The sequence below is a fragment of the Hemiscyllium ocellatum genome, chromosome 15 (genome assembly GCF_020745735.1).
Source record: "Hemiscyllium ocellatum isolate sHemOce1 chromosome 15, sHemOce1.pat.X.cur, whole genome shotgun sequence".
NCBI classification, from domain to species: Eukaryota; Metazoa; Chordata; class Chondrichthyes; order Orectolobiformes; family Hemiscylliidae; genus Hemiscyllium; species Hemiscyllium ocellatum.
The window spans coordinates 35479562-35497314 of record NC_083415.1 but is presented as its reverse complement, the minus strand read 5'-3'; the positions used below and the strand labels follow the sequence as shown (position 1 = coordinate 35497314).

General features: G+C 42.1%; 1 protein-coding gene across 4 annotated transcripts in view; it reads left to right on the top strand.

Annotated features, from left to right (window-relative positions):
• The window catches only part of LOC132822938 (collagen alpha-1(XX) chain-like), a 216384-nt gene that overhangs the window by 20810 nt on the left and 177821 nt on the right, over positions 1-17753 (top strand). For all 4 annotated transcript variants that reach the window (XM_060836364.1, XM_060836363.1, XM_060836366.1 and 1 more), the window contains exon 3: positions 12684-12788. In XM_060836364.1, the coding sequence (XP_060692347.1) occupies positions 12684-12788 (105 nt within the window). The remainder of the gene's footprint in view (positions 1-12683; positions 12789-17753) is intronic.

Below are 17753 nucleotides of genomic sequence, written 5' to 3'. Positions count from 1 at the left end.
GAAATCAGGAGAAATTGAGGACTGCTGATGCTGGAGATCAGAGTCGAAGAGTGTGGCGCTGGAAAAACACAGCCGGTCAGGCAGCATCTGAGGAGCAGGGGAATCGACATTTCGGGCATAAGCCCTTCATCAGGAGGTCAACTCTCCTGCTCCTCCGATATTGCCTGGCTGGCTGTGTTTTTCCAGCGCCATACTCTTTAACATCAAGAAATCAGCTGTCCCAAAGCTGTCCACCCTTTGACAATAGAAACGTCTCGGTCTTTGCGCATCACTCCCATCCTCACCTTCTTCCCTCTGGTCTGAAGAGGACCAATTGCCTTTTATCAATCTTGGCTATTTGACTTCCTTCACCATTCCATCTTCTATTGTGTCTGGTTTGTGAGGGTGATGGAGAAAGGGTTAGGATTTATGAAGCAGTTCAGAATCATCAGCTGCCTGTCTTGCTTTTGCAATCTTTTGGTTCTCAGTTTGCATTCTCACTGATACAGGAATTTAGAAATGCATTCCTTCTAAGAGAATTATTTGCATAAGGGTGTCATATGCAGTCTTTACCTTTAATGTTTTTTTATCCAATGGTTGTAATGCCCAGAGGACAGGAAGAGAGAGATCCTTTATTAAATAAACAAGATTAACATGTTTAAATTCTGTTTTTAAAAAATGGACCTTGTCAAATTCTCCAAGTGGCTGCTATGCCCAGCAATTGTCAGGAAGAGGTAAGCTCATCACTTCCTGGAATGTGACACTTTTGGCATTCCAGCCAAGCCAGCACAAATGACTCGTGGGCAACATGTTAATCTCAGCCAGTTCTGACTGGCATAATGATCAAAATCCATGGCTTGATTTCGTACAAATGACTCCACTGTCACCTACGCCAAAAGCAGAATTGTTTCTCATGAGGGAGTATTAAAACCATCTTGTTATTTTTGTAACCTCTAATATTCTCTGTTGATTTGCCTTTAGATTTGTACAGTGTATCCCTTCCTGTCATTGTCTGCTTATCATTTCCAATATAAATACTTTCTCTCTTCCTTTGTTTCTACTCAGTTTACATCAGTTCAAATTTGATCACTTACTCCCAGTATTTAGTGTAAAATCCTTTCCATTTCCTTAGTAATATGGCTTGCTTGAATACCAATCCCAGTATCATTCAGGAATCAACGATCCCACTTCCTTCAGTACTGATGGCAATGTCCCACAAACCACAACCTATTTCTCACACAATTTTAGGTCACATTTTCATTTCTTGAATCTTTGCTTACCATATAGTGAATTGTGAATTGTTCAGGTAACATTCCAGAGATTCTTGTTCTGCCTTTGTCATTGGTACCTACATGGATCACAATAACTGGATCCTTCTCGTTCCACTGTAAGTTCCCAATGTGAGCAAGTGTCCTGAGCCCTGCCTCTAAGTAAGCAACAAAGCTGCAGAGAACAGTGTCAATCCATCTATCTGTTCTATACTCTAATACCACTCCATTTTTTCATGCTCAAATCAGTTAAATAGCTTCTTTTTAAAACACCACCACAGTGCACAAGCTCATCTTTCATCCATGTAAAATGAAAGAACCTCAAACATTTTGGACAATTGCAAAGGCTGAAGTTCTTGTGCTTCTGCTTTCTGGAGGCCCTGACCTGCTTCACTCCTAGTCACACCCTCTTTTTGCCACAGTTGGTCAAATCAGAAGATCCTGTGCAAAGAAATGAAAATAGCAAGTGTATTAGCTGGAATAGATTGTGTGAGTAGTGTTTTTTCCCTTCCCTGATGTGACATGCTGTCTTTAATTCAGCCTCCAGCTCAGCTTGCCACCCAAGCCATGTATAATGGTTTTTGTTTAGGATCAGGGCCTTGGTCTGTCTATCACCTAGCTACCTGGCCTTGAGCTTAATTCTAGGACCATTTTGCCAAAATATTTTTCGCCAAATTGTTCTCCTGCCTTTTTCATATGTACAGAAAAAAAACTCTCCAGGAAATTCATAAAATCCCTGCAGTGTGGAAACAGACCATTCAGCCCAACAAGTCCACACCAACTCTTCAAACAGCATCCTATCCTATTCCCCTACTTATGCGGTGGCACTGTGGCTCAGTGGTTAGCACTGCTGCCTCACAGTGCCAGGGATCCGCGTTCAATTCCAGCCTTGGGCGACTGTGTGGAGTTTGCACAGTCTCCCATGTCTGCGTGTGTTTCCACCGGGTCCTCTGGTTTCCTCCCACAATTGAAAGGTGCGCAGGTGAGGTAAATTAGCGATGCTAAATTGCCCATCGTGTTCAGGAATGTGTAGGTTAGGTGCATTAGCCAGGGGAAAATATAGAGTAGGGGAATGAGTCTGGGTGGGTTACTCATCGGAAGGTCAGTGTGGACTTGTTGGGCCAAAAGGCCTGTTTCCACACTGTAGGGATTCTAATTCTAAAAATTCTCCCTCTTACCCTATCCCACTAACCCTGCATTTCCCATGGTTAATCCTCTTAATCTACACATCCATGGACACTATGGGCAATTTAGCATGGCCAATTCACCAGCACATCTTTGGACCTTGGGAGGAAAGCAAAATACAAGTTTCAAAGCCATAAAGTCCTTAGCCTTTTATGTATCATTCACTGTAGGTATACAAACTTATATTGTATATGAATCATAGTAGCAGACAGAGCATAAGATGTAGGAGCAGAAGTAAGTCATTCAGTCTTGTTTCACCATTCAACGAGATCATGGTTTATCTGACAATCCTCAACTCTACTGACTTCTCCCAATAACCCTTGATTCTCTTACTCATTAAAAATTTGTCTATCCCCAGCTTGAATATACCTAATGATCCAACCTCAACAGTCAACTATGGAAAAGAATTCCACAGATTCATTCCCATCTGCCAGAAGATATTCCTCCTTTTGTGTGCATTCTTACTGACACAGGAATTTAGAAATTCATTCCCAATAAGGGAATTATTTGCCTAAGAGTGTGATATCAGTCTCTTTTTCTGAGATTATGCCCACAAGGGGCAACAATCTTCCTGCATGTATCCTGTCAAGTCTCATAAGATCCTCCTTGTTTCAATAAGGTTGCTGCTCAGACTCCTAAATTCTAATAAGTGCAGGCCCATCCTGCTCAACTTCTCCTCGTGACATCGTCCCTCCATATCCAGTATCAGCCTAGTGAACCTTCTCTGGGCTGCCTCCAATGCTAGGATATCTTTCCTTGAATAAGTGGCCCAAAACTGTTCACAGTATTTCAGCTGTGGTTAGACAATGCCTTGGATAGTTTTAACAAAACTTCCCATATTTATACCTCATTTCATTTGAAATAAAGGCCAACATTCCATTTGCCTTCCTTATTACCTGCTGAAATTGGAGGCTAGATTTTGTAATTCATGGACAAGGACTTCCAATTCCATTTGTTCTGCAGTCTTTCTCTATTTAAATAATATTTAGTCCCTCCAATCTTGCTTCCACAATGCAAACATTTCTCCATATTATATTGCATCTGCCAAGTTTTTGTTCACTCGTTTAACCTGCCTATATTTCTCTGCAGACTCTGTGTCATTCTCACCAATTGCAACTTTGAATGAATTAAATTCCCATCTATTTAACAATACTCAAATTTTATTTTGCCTTATAATACAATAAGCAGAATAGTACAATATACATTATACTCCAAATTTTATAAAATACTGCTAGAATTCTGCTTAACATAATGCTCAAGACAGATTTTAAACCTTTTGTGATATTCTGGTTAGGTTAGATTAGATTCCCTACAGTGTGAAAACAGGCCCTTCAGCCCAACTAGTCCACACCAACCCTCTGGAGAGTAACCTACCCAGGCTCAGTCCCCCTAACTAATGCACATAACTCTATAGGCAATTTAGCATGACCAATTCACCCAACCTGCACATCTTTGGACTGTGGGAGGAAACTTGACCACCCAGAGGAATCTCACGCAGACACGGGGAGAACATGTAAACTCCACAAGGCAGTTGCCCGAGGCTGGAATCGAACCCGGGTCCTTGGTGCTGTGAGGCAGCAATGCTAACCACTGAGCCATCGTTCTGCCCTCCTGATGGGCTCAAATTTCCCAAAAAAAAGAAATATTTTCTTAGTATACATTTGATATGTTGTCTGTCTTTACACTTCTGTTAACTCTTTACCATATCCTCCAATTATTATACAGATCAGAGCATAGAAGCACAGTATTTCAAAAGTTTCAATTGCCACATTTTGGTAAACATCAAATATTTGTGCCACACGTAGATTCATTTAATGGAAGAAAATCTACAGGAAAATCTTTCCAAGCAATAGAAAATTTTATTTAATTGACTTCATTTTGTTTTAAAATACAAGTAGCCTCAATGATCTCTCAATGCCCAATTAGAGGAGAATAATGTAGTGTGTGTGAAGTACGACAAGGCAACTTTACTTAAATGGATCAGATAATATAGATGATAGCTGATAATGTTCAGTACCAGGGGTGACTGCTGTTTTCTGAAAGAAGTTTTTAAAAAATTAAGGCCAAAAAATACATTTTATTCTGAATCCAGTTTCCTTCAGAATTTCACAACTTAACAAAGTTCAGTCAAGTGTTTAAAGTATTCTAAAGTAAAACGAGAAAATTGTACTGTTAGTCATGCTTTACTTTATTTGTCATTTTTATGACAAATTCCAATCAAAACAGTATAAAATTTAAAGCTAAATGTATGCATGCTGCATAAGGAATGTGACTATTACCCACGGACAAAATTATTGTTAGTCTGTGTTCAGATTTTATTCTGATATAAGAATTCACTGTTGGGCTCACGCTGTTATATTAACAATTTTAGTATCTTAGTGTTGAATAACATCAATTGTTCATAATATCTGTGCAATATTCTCTTGTGCCCTCCAAGCCATTTAACAGCATGACAATTTCTGTATTCATGTACAGGACAAATGTGTCTTATATGTGCAATATGAACTTCTCTTTGTGATCTTCACTTTGATTCTGTCGTTTGAAAGTTTAGTGGATGCTGTACAGGAAATTGAAAAATGACTGGCATTTTTGTATAAAATCTGTCTTATAATTGTGGATAAAAGTGAATTTAAAGTAAATACCAGTAATTGTTAATTATTGGTTCCATTCAGTATTCATTTCAATGAGGAATGCGGCAACAAAGCACTTTTTAGATCAACTGCTCCAGCATATGCCTTTCTTCTTGCATTATAGTTTCAGTACTACAAAGATAATACCAGAAGATGCTAATGAGGTTTATGAAGGTTGAAGCCTTCACCACAGAGCAAAATATAATGATTCCAGGCAGTCCAGTCTTGACTAGCACAGCTGTTCCACTTGGAAGTGATTTGTGGTTGTTCATCATTATCTGCAATGATAAAGATGCTTTTGTTATTTACAGTACAGTATTATATTGTAGGGGCTTTAACTTATTTCTTTAATAATAAGACATCAATTAAAATTAAAAACATCATGAATGAAGTACAGAAAATATTAGACATACATAACAATTTATATCTTACCGGAAATCAGCCGAGTATCATTTTTAAATTTCACAGAAGGTTTCTCTTTGTGAGACTCAGCAGTTTCCTTGCACTATCATTGCAAATTCATCTCATTAACTATGTACTATCGTTCTATGGTGTCTGCTTATCTATGCTAGTTTGATTCTCTCACAAAATGCAGGAGTACTTGTCATTGTCAGGACAACTCAGGATTATTGGCATTGGTGTTTTGAGTAAAAGACCAATATGCACCCGGTCAAGTACTCAATAGCAGTTTGTAACATTTCCCCAAGACCATTGGTGCCCCACATTATGGACAAGGGCCTGGAAGTCTTGGTGGATTAGCGATGGAGAGCCATCTTCTTCTCCTGAGGACTAGCAGAGAAGACCATGAACCTCCAGATCCAGCCAGCTTGGTCCAAAGTTGCCAGTTGGGCAGGTGCAATCTCCACAGCAGTACCATAAGTCTGTCAATGACTTTTATCAGAGGAAATGCGATCTCCTTCACCTTATGCTTGCTTTACCTCACCTTCTATTCTACATCACACTCTTTTTATGTTACTGCACCCAACTTCCGCCAAGGCCTCTATTCTTCCGCTTTCACTGTTGCATGCAAACATCTTCTCTCATTCACTCTCTGACACCCCGTCCCCCAGCATACTAACTCTGCCCTGCCTCTCACTCCCTTGGGTCACTTCACCACTTCTTCCCCCATCTTACTGTGCCACCCAATTTCATCTCACCCAGCTCCATCTTTTCTTTCATTACAGGAGAAAATAGCCCTGGGAGGGGCTAAGGAGAGGGCAATCCTGATGAAGGGCTTATGCCCGAAATGTTGACTTTCCTACTCCTCAGGTGCTGCCGAAGCTGCTGTGCTTTTCCAGCGCCACACTTTTTGAACCTGCAAAGCTGCCTAACACAGTTACTGAGGTCTCAGAGGATACATTAGCCAGATTAGAGCACTTGTTGGTGAGAATGTTACTGCCACGTATCACAGCTGGCTGAGGAAGAAACGCCCCAGGTCACTGACATTCGAGGACTGCCGGAGACGTTAAATTTGATTAGTGCTAGGCAAGTGAGGACCCCATGGTGTCAGCGATTTGCAACTGCAATGCCTGCACTTGCAGACACAGGAGCAGCAGGCAACCTGACATAAAGATTCCTTACAGTGTGGAAACCGGCCATTTGGCCCAACAAGTGCACACTTACCCTCTGAAGAGTAATCCACCACAATGCACCTGACCTGCCCATCATTTGATTGTGGGAGGAAACCAGAGCACCCAGAGGAATCCAATGCAGACATGGGAGAATGTCCAAGCTCCACACAGACAGTTGCCCGAAGCTGGAATCGAACTCAGGTCCCTGGCGCTGTGAGGCAGCAGTGCTAACCACTGAGTCACCATGCTGCCCTTAAAGTTGCAACATTGCAGTAACACTGTTGAGACCTTGCTGCCTTGGGCATGTGATTGTCTGGCTGCCTTCATGGATAGGGTGCGGCTGGTAGGTTAAGCCAGGTCCAGCAGCCTCAAAGTCTGCTAGATATGCTCAGCACCAACAGCAAGGCAATAAGGGGTGCGGGTCCTAGAGCCTCACTCCAAGTGCCAAGTAGGCATGCAGCTGGACAAGGAGTCACATACAGGCCTCCTTGAAGTCTCCTCAGGACACTTGGGAGGTAGCTCAGCCTTCCACCACTACCTCTCCCTCACTGCCTGCCATCCTCAGCCTTGTGGAAGGCCAAACCAAGGATGTTGCATCTGTCACTGGGCAGGACATGCTCAGCATGACTGGACTCTCCAGACATGAACACTCCCAGAGTCACCCAACCAAAATTCCAAGACCAACAGGTTCCACTGCAAGGCACTTATCCCCCCACTTCACATAAGGTGGCACCCATTCTCAATTCCACTATGCTGTTGCTGTCGCTATTTACAGCACAATGGCAGAAACAGTGGTTGCTCCTTGACCAGTGGTCTCAGACTCATCCTCTGACTATTAATTAAACCCCCAAAAGTACACATTCTTTTCATGGTAGATCTCCTCCTAAACACAATAGGCTTTGAACTTCTCCAAGTCCCCACCCGTCCTTCTGTTAAATGTCCTACTCCCAACCCTGCCCCTCCCCAGTCCCAGACATACCAAGTAAACGGGTCAGATCTAGTAGTGCATTGAGGCCCTTCTGGAAATCAGACTGCAGTGACCTGTTGGTGACCCTCCTCCCTACATTACCTCTTTCCCTTCTGTGCTCTATTGTCTTTCCCTATATATTGAGTTGCCCCCCCCCCCCACCTTATAATCCTCTCTTTTTATCCCAGCATGCTGCGTCCAATTCCCAGAATTAATTTCCCCAGCTTCCATCCCATAGCAGTGGCCTCTCTTGAGTTGTAGCGGATGAACTCAGGACTGGCCATGTCCTTAATAGCCCAGATGGTTACTGACCGGACACATGACTGATCTCTGTATAGCTCTCCAGCTGACTTCCAGTGACTCCCTGGACTGGTTACACTGGATCCAGAGGGCTGACCATGGTCCATTGCCCAGGCTATAGAGGTTGGAAGCCCCTCACTCTGTTCACCCTGAGTAGTCAATTGACTATGTCGCAGCCCCTGTACTGCCCTTGGATTACTAAGCCAGGACCCTCCTGTCTGAAGGGTATCTCCTTTGATTGGACTAAGGATGACTCTCCTTAGACTCTGAGATATGGCAAGCACATGTGAAGTATGTGTATATAGTTGGCATATGGTGTAGGTGTGATGTCGCACACTGCCATACAGCAATGTGTTTACTCCCTTGACTGATGACTGCTGATAACTATTACAAGCTGCCTGGTTTTGTGACTGAGCTGAAAGACAAAGCTACACCACAATGCTGTGAGCCTTTAAGCTCTGGCTGAGAGGGTAAAGCACAAAAAAAAGGTAAGGCAGGGATGCTGTGAGCATCAAAGTAGGCACAAATTGAGTGAGCGCTAAGAGAGAAAATGAGGATCCCTGAGATGTACACTGGTCCAGTCCATGAGCTGGGTGATCTAAATGTCCTGGCAACAATGAGAGGACCCAATGCACTCTGAAGTTCTGGATTGAAGTGCAGAAGTGGATCAGAGATGTGAATGATGTGAGATCCGTACATGTCGGGTACCAGTGTTCAGAGACATGTGGTTCATGCAGTCACTGCTCATGAAATGTGCCCTGATATACTGATGCTAGATGTTCAAGATGGAGCTTTGGAGGAGAAAGCAGCGAGCTGGAGTCACCAGGTAACTGCTCTAACTTGGGAATTCTCAGCATCTAGTTTCCATTGAACACAGAATGGGAGTCTGTGTATTAACGAGGCAAGATTAGATTATAATGAAACTATTCATAATAATAATTGAAGAGAAGAAGTCTTTCCTTGCTCACAAGCGAGATTCTTGACTTGCTGATCAACACTTAATTGGAAAATGAGACATTTTGCTCTCAATGTTGAAAAGGTTCTTGCTAGATATCTCACCCAATTTCATGACTTTCCCAAAATGTCCCTGCTGTTCAGGGGCTGGAAAGATTCCACCAAACAAGCATGTTTGCATTTGAAAGAAAATTAGAGAGGAAGGTAACCACACATGTCTGCTGCTACAGTGGAGTTCGTGGAGGAACAGGTCAGTACTCATATGCGGATATTGGAACTTTCTGCCCGATTTATACCAGAATGTTGATCACTAATAACCTTACTGTAATTTTTAATGCAAAATCTAAGCTATTATAGGTCTGGAATAAAAACAAAGTGATCGAGAAGCTCAGCAGTTCTGACTGCATCTGTAGAAAGAAATTAAGTTAATGCTTTGAGTCTAGAATGACTCCTCTTTGGAAATGCTGACTAGTCTGCATTGGAAATAAATTGTAGGGTTTCATCTGCATGATTAAAAGCAAGAGTGAAAAAGAGGATTAGAAGAAGCTTTTAAAGTATAGAGAAGTTTTAAGGCAAGGAAAGAAAAAGGTAACGGAGGACATTTTGGCCAAATGGAAGCAAGATGACTGAATGCTCTGCTTATTGTGGAAGAAGGAAAGGGAAGATTGAAAGATAAAATTAGATAAGAATGTGTATGAATGGAATATAAGTTTGGGGGAACCTGTGATGATATTGTGGCTTTAAGAGCTTATTTTGTCCTTTTTTTAAAAGAGAAGTTGTAAGACAGAGACACCGAGCAGTCTACCAAGACCACCTGAGTAAGTAGCTTGGAAAGCCTTAGCTTTTTTTAACAACTTGAATAGATGTGACCCGCTCTCTCAGATCCAGATTTCTGAGTTTTGTTTTTTCAGGAGCATCAGGTACTGTTGGGGTTTCAACAAAATTGAAAGTTTCAGTAAATGTCTCCTGGCTGTTACTTTCTGTGAATTTTCTCTTGAAGTCCTTTCCCTCTTGGATTAGAGATCTGCATGTGAGAATCTGTGTCTGAATTTGCCTTTTTACCAAGGGGTGTGTGCATGGGATATTACTATTTTGGAACATTAATTAGTAATAGTTACTGTGTCTATTATTCAATTAAGTTTTTCAATAGAGTTGTTATTCTATGTTTTGTTTGTATTTTAAGTATGGTGATTAAATAAATGGTGTTTTTGCTTAATGTTTGATCGGTCACATTGCATTCTGGAACACAGCACTTCACATTTGCCTTAAGATAAGAAAAAGTTAGAGTCTGAGCTACCTTCTTAAAATATTTTGAGGGATTCTGGTCTGATGCATAACAAACCTAAGTGAGCACCTGGAAGGGATCTGAGTGTGTGTGTGTCTCAGCTTTTGAACTTATGGCCAGGCTTAAAGTAGAATATCATTTCTCTTACCAATATTCAGTTGAATAAAATTCTCACTTATCCAGAGCATGTTGTCAGATAGACACTCAGAGAGTAGAATATTAATTCTGATCACTCTGGTCCAATTCAGTGGTCATTCTCATCAAATCAGCATTGTTATTCTCTTATATTAACAATTTTCAAATTGTTCATCATAATAACTGTATTTTCTTCCTATTTGCAGTCCTAAACTGGAGATTTCACTAACTTACAAGGAACATCTCAGTAATATCAGGTTTTCCCAGTTCCCAGTTAATTGAGTATTCTTTCATTGAAAATTTTAAACAATTGTCTTTTCCTTTTTAGCCTCCTCATCTTGCAGTTTTTCTTTTTATTTTCCCCCTCAATTTATAGCTTTTTCATTCCTGCTCTACACTTATACTACCCTCCTTCTTTCCCCTGCAGCCTCCTTTCTTCCCCCTCCCCAATTTCACTCCACTTCCTTCCTCATTCCAATCATTACTCACTAATTGCCACCTATTGGTCTATTAGTAGCTTCTGAAAACCAATAAATTGCCTCTCCAGCAAATCTAAGAAAAGTCTCTAAAATATATTTTGTTATAGTGTCGGTTTCCAAGAAGTTGATCTGTTTAAATGATATGAGCAAATTGTGCAACTATTTGACAATACCATGGTTGTAAAGCCATCATGCTAGAACCTGTACTTTCAATGGCCATTATAAATAGAAACATAAACCACAAAAGTGAAATATTTTTGTTGAACCTGAGATTATGGTTTCCAATTCCTTGGTGGAAGAAGGGTTTGAAGGCTTTGTGGAGACTTTAAAATAATTTTACTAGTGTAGCTGCAGGGATGGGCAACTACAGGAAGTATTCTCCTTAGAACCAAAAAATACAAGGGGACTTGACAGTATTGAATAAAATCATGAATAACTGTATATACTATTACAGGCTGAATCACAACTGCTTCCAGTGGCTGAAAGTATGATTGCGAATTAGACGGACCAGATTTAACTTCAAAGGTTGACTGGCAAAAAAAAAACAAACTTAATGGTAAGGTCCTCGGGAGTGCTGCTGCACAAAGAGACCTTGGAGTGCAGGTTCATAGCTCCTTGAAAGTGGAGTCGTAGGAAGATAGGATAGTGAAGAATGCGTTTGGTATGCCTTCCTTTATTGGTCAGAGTATTGAGTACAGGAGTCAGGAGGTTATGTTGCAGCTGCACAGGACATTGATTAGGCCAATGTTGGAATATTGCATGCATTTCTGGTCTCGTTCCTATCAGAAAGATGTTGTGAAACTTGAAATGGTTCAGAAAAGATTTACAAGGATGTTGCCAGAGTTGGAGGATTTGAGCGATAGGGAGAGGCTGAACAGGCTGGGGCTGTTTTCTCTGGAGCGTTGGAGGCTGAGGGGTGACCTTATAGAGGTTTACAAACTCATGAGGACATGGGTAGGATAAAGAGACAAAATCTTTTCCCTGAGGTGAGGGAGTCCAGAATTAGACAGCATCGGTTTAGGGTGAGAGGGGAAAGGTATAAAAGAGACCTAAGGGGCAACTTTTTCCTGCAGAGGGTGGTATGTGTATGAATGAGCTGCCAGAGGAAGTGGTGGAGGCTAGTAAAATTGCAACATTTGAAAGGCATTTGGATGGGTATATGAATAGAAGGGTTTGGAGGAATATGGGCCGGGTGATGGCAGGTGGGACGAGATTGGGTTGGGATATCTGGTCGGCATGCATGGGTTGGACCGAAGGGTCTGTTTCTGTGCTGTACATCTCTATGACTCTATAAACGCAACATGAGGAAAAACGTTTACATAAAGTGTGGTTTTGGAATACACTCCCTCACTCAACTTGCAGTAGAAGATACAAACTGGTGTTTGAAAGGAAATTGGATAAAACGTTTAAGACACAGCAGAGCAGGGAAAGATCAGTAGCAGGGAGGGGGTCGGAGAAAACTGATGCAGATTCAAGACGCAGATCGACCACTTTCTATGCTGCACCATTATGTTCTGTTTGATCCAAACATGGGAACAGGAGATGCTCAGGACCCATCTTTTCTGTCCCTTGCTCCGCCCTCTGAAGCACTTTATTTCAAATTATCTTTGTTTTTTTGCTAAGTTTTGTCATCATATCATGAATGGTGGAGCTTAATGCCCAGGCTCTGAAAACTTAGTAACTTTCACATGGGAGCAATTTACTTTGCAGCTTTTAAGTTATCCAGCAGTCCTACAAGTGCAGTGTGGAATAGATGAATAGAATCCCAAGTTTTGCAAGATGATACACTTCTGGACTCAAGACTCATCCTCATGCTATATTAATATGTTATTCAAGTAACATTTAATCCTCACTATTTATTTACATCTTTAAACATGCTTATATATTTACTTGAAATACTTTGTTTTAATTATTTTGTTTGTACAATTAGGGAGGTTGAAATTAACTGTTCTGTCTGAAGATAGACTGCAGATGAAATGGAAAGAGGTTGATGGAAACAGACAGGGGTATAAAGTACGAGTAAAACCATCTGCAGGTAAGAGGACTTTTGTTTTTACTCTGGCGAAAAGTAAATTCTACATATACATTTTTGTAGTTTTCAAATCTAAGTCTCTTGATAATGGTGACTGATGCTGGGTAGAGAAGCCTGGGTCCCAGCAGCACTTTAAGCATCTCACGCAAGTTGTTCGTGTGCAGTGAATGTCCGTCTAATGTTTGAACATGGAGTGATGAGTAGATGTGGTCACTAATCATCTCAAATCTATCCTCACTTCATATTGATGAACGGTGGTCTTCATCTGTCTGTCCTATGCTCTTAGGTCATGGACTTCTGTTCATCTATGTGTATGGGTAGCATACTACAGAGGATTGCCATTGCTTTGTGTGGGTGGGTGACAAGGAGACTGCGTGCCATCAGGCACATTAGAAGAATTTACAAGCTGATAATCAACATTGTTGGCAAAGTTATGAATCTACTTTCTGCAGCCATCAAGTCCTGGTGTGGGACTCAAACCTGGACTGCACTACAAGTCCAACACAAAAAAACCCAATGACTTTTGTAGTTCAGGTCAATGGAGAATAATCAGGATTGGAAATATTTGCTGATATTCTCCGTCCTACCTTAGGGATGCGAGGGCCAATTATAATATTCTTTCTCTTGCCCTGACAAGATCAATTAACAACAATAACCAGTGAGTGAACTAGTGAATGACCCTTCTGAGGTAGTTTTCATTTTATTACAAGGAATCGTGCAGGCACAATAAGATTATTAACGTAAGATTGCATGGGATTCAGGATGAGCTTGTTGATTGGATACAAAATTGGCCAAACAACAGGAGACAGAGTGCTGGTGGAGGGTTATTTTCAGATTGGAGGCCTGTGATCAGCGATGTTCCACAGGGCTCAGTGCTGGGTCCACTTTTGTTTGTCGTTTATGTAAATGATTTAGAGAATATGGTTAGTACGTTTGCGGATGACACCAAATTGGTCATATTGAGGATAATGAAGGAGGTTATCTAAGATTACAAAGAGATCTTGGTCAGTTGGCTCAAAGGGCTGAGAAGAGGCAGATGGAGTTTAATTTGGATAATGTGAGATATTGCATTTTGATAAAACAAAATTTAATACAACTTAAAGTAGGGTAGTGTTGTAGAACAGAGAGACAGGGATTCAGATACATAATTCTTTGAAGTTTGCATCACATGTAGAAAAGATGGTTAAGAGGGATTTAGCACGCTGGCCTTCATTGCTCAGGTCTTTGAGTAAAGGAGTTGGATGTCCTGTTGAAGTTGTACAGGACATTGGTTCGGCCTCTTCTATATTACTATGTCTAGTTCCAGTCACTTTGTTATATTAAGAATAGTATTAAGCTGGAGATGGTTCAGAAAAGATTTGCAAGAATGATCTGGGAACAGAGAGTTTGAGTTATAAGCAGAGGCTGGATAGGCTGGGATATTTTTCACTGGAGATTAGGAGGTTGAGGAGTGACCTCTATAAAGGTTTATAAAATCACGAGGGGCATAGATAAGGTCAATGGCAGGTGTCTTTTCTTTAGAGAAGGGAGATTCCAAGACTAGGGGCATATTTTTAAGGTAAGAGGAGAAAGTTTTTAAAAAGACATGGGGTGTTGTTTACACTGAATGGTTTGTGTTTAGAATGAATTTCGAGATGAAGTGGTGGGCATGGGTACAGTTGCAATATTTAAAATATATTTGGATAATTACATGAATAAGGGATATTTTGAGGGATATAGGCCAGGAGCAGGCAGATGGGACTGGTTTAATTTGGGATTATGGTTGGCATGGACTGGTTGGAACAAAGTGTCTGTTTCCGTGCTGTATGGCTCTATGAAACTGAGCAAACTAAGGTCTTTCATCTTTTTTAGTTTCCTGCCCAAAGGCAGGTTGTACCTAACATCTCCAACATGGGTACTGCAAAAGCTTGCCTATCTGGAACGAGGAGCTATATCTTGTGCTGTTGGCACCATCTGATCCACAATGGCTGTTCAGCCAACTGAACAAACCAGCCTTTCCAACTCCACCCCAATGAACCTTAGTTTGTATGACCACAGTCACTTTGTTATACGTGCATCATGTAGCCTGAAGCTATAGATAGAAATAGTAGAGTCTCCAATTTATATCTATCAGGAAGCTGACCATGTATCTCACCTGCTTTCATTCATATACACTTTTGTCAAATGTTGAAAATATTTGCAAGTTATTACTCAACCTGTTCATCTGCAGCATGATGCACTTTCCTTGAGCATCCAAGTCCTGGAGTGAGACTTGAACCCAGAACTTCTAACTCCAAGGCAGGGGCACAACCACTGCACCACATAATCTCGGCAAGAGTTTTCATATCAAGTTGAAATACCTTAATATTTTCTAAGCTTTCACTCATTCACAAGAATGGAAAAGTGTATTTGGCAATATTTCATTATCTAGTGAAAAAAAAGCTGAATCAATGTAGGAATTCTCCTTTTGGCAGTTTAACATTAATTTTCACTGCATTAAACTGGGAGGGCATCTTCACTGACATGAATGAAAGAAAAGAAACACACAAAGCTATTGAATTTGTTTGCAGTTTAAAGCAGATAGAAGGAGTGAGAGAAACCTAACCCAAGGGTGTGTCTGAATAAAATGAAAAAAAATGCAATGCAGGAAGTGTTTTTATTTGAAAGGATAAAAGACAGATTATTGTTTTGATAGGAATCTTGTTGGCCATTCCTTCCCCTCCTTGCCATCTTCCTCTGTTTAATTTTCAGTTACAAAATTTCTAACACACCTAACTCTTTTGACTGTCCTCACAGTTTCTATGAAAAAAAGTCTTAACAATTTCACGACATCTTACTAAATATGTACATTTTCAATATAATGTTTCAATTTTCTGCTAACAATCTCTGAAAATTATGACGGGTAATTTCCCTGATAGGACTTTGGGACCAATTTGTGAATTGAACTTCTGAACAATTTTTTGTAGGATGAGGTGACGTGGAGTTTGTTGGATTTTAATCTATTTTAACCTAAGTGTTGCCAACTCTGCCTCCCCATTCTGTGTTCCTTGTTTTTTTTATTTCAAAAATATACTTTATTCATAAAATAATTTGATGGTCTGTACAGTTGGTCACGCCATACACATTTACATACACAGATCGGGATTTATCATTGTTATATACAGGTCTGTACATTTTTCAATCATATGCCCATATATTTAGCTGAGGCGTCAGCAGAGCCCAAATGACTGCATGGGCCCCCTGTTCTTCTTTAGGAAGGCAGATGTTACATGGTGGTCTTTCCCCACCGTGCCTTGGCAGTAGCTGCCCCAAGCTTCAGCGCGTCCCTCAGCACGTAGTCCTGGACCTTGGAATGTGCCAGTCTGCAACACTCAGTTGGGGTCAACTCCTTCAGCTGGAAGATCAACAGGTTTCGGACAGCCCAGAGAGCATCCTTCACTGAATTGATGATCCTCCAGGCACAGTTGATGTTCGTCTCGGTGTGCATCCCGGGGAACAGGCCGTAGCACGGAGTCCCGCGTCACAGCGCTGCTCGGGAAAAACCTCGACAAACACCACTGTATTCCTCTCCAGACTTCTTCTGCGTAGGCACATTCCAGAAGGAGGTGTGTGACAGTCTCGTTCTCCCCCGCAGCCGCTTCGAGGGCAGCGTGCGGTGCGGCTGAGAGTCCGGGCGTGCATAAAGGATCTCATAGGCACAGCCCTTCTCACCACCAGCCAAGCCATGTCTTGGTGCTTGTTGGAAAGTTCTGGCGATGAGGCATTCTGCCAAATGGCTTTGACAGTCTGCTCAGGGAACTGCTCGATAGGATCCACCCTCTCCTTTTCCCGAAGGGTCTCAAGGACACTACGTGCTGACCACTTCCTGATGCGCTTGTGGTCAAAGGTGTTTTTCTTCATAAACTTCTCCACGAAGGACAGGTGATATGGAACGGTCCAACTACTCAGAGCGTTCCGCGGCAGCGAGGCCAGGCCCATCCTTCGCAAAACTGGGGACAGGTAGAACCTCAGTACGTAGTGACACTTGGTGTTTGGGTACCGGGGATCCACGCACAGCTTGGTGCAGCCACACACAAAGGTGGCCATCAGGGTGAGGGTGGCATTGGGTGTATTTTTTCTCCCGTTTCCCAGATCTTTGTACAGCGAGTCCCTTCGGACCCGGTTCATCTTTGACTTCCATATAAACTGAAAGATGGCCCGGGTGACTGCAGCGGCACAGGTTCTGGGAATAGGCCAGACCTGTGCCACGTATAACAGCAATGGCAGTGCCTCACACCTGATGACAAGGTTTTTTCCCGCGATGGAGAGCGACCGTAGCTTCCATCTGTGCAGTTTCTGCCTCACTTTGCTGATACGCTCCTCCCAAGACTTGGCGCACGCCCCAGCCCCCCCCGAACCAAATATCGAGCACCTTCAAGTGGTCGGTCCTGACGGTGAAGGGGATCAAGGATTGGTCGGCCCAGTGCCCGAAGAACATGGCCTCGCTCTTGCCTCGGTTTACCTTGGCCCCCGAGGCCCGTTCGAACTGGTCACATATGCACATGAGTCTGCACACGGACAGCGGATCCAAGCAGAAAACGGCAACGGCATCCATGTACATGGAGACCTTAACCTGCAGGCCCCCCCCTGCCAGGAATAGTTACCCCTCTCAGGCTCGCATTCTTCCTGATGGACTCGGCAAATGGCTCTATGCAGCAAACAAACAAGGCAGGAGAGCGAGGGCAGCCCTGCCTGACCCCAGATCTGACTGGGAAGCTATCTGATTCCCACCCATTGATTGAGACTGCACTGACAATATTGGTGTAGAACAGTCTGATCCAATTGCAGATACCCTCCCCAAAGCCCATTTTGAAGAGAATATCTCTCATATACTTGTGTGATATCCTGTCAAAGGCTTTCTCCTGGTCCAGGCTGATCAGGCAGTCGTCCAACCCTCTGTTCCTTGTTACTTCTTTGGAAGTAATCTTCTATACTGACATAAGTGAGCCA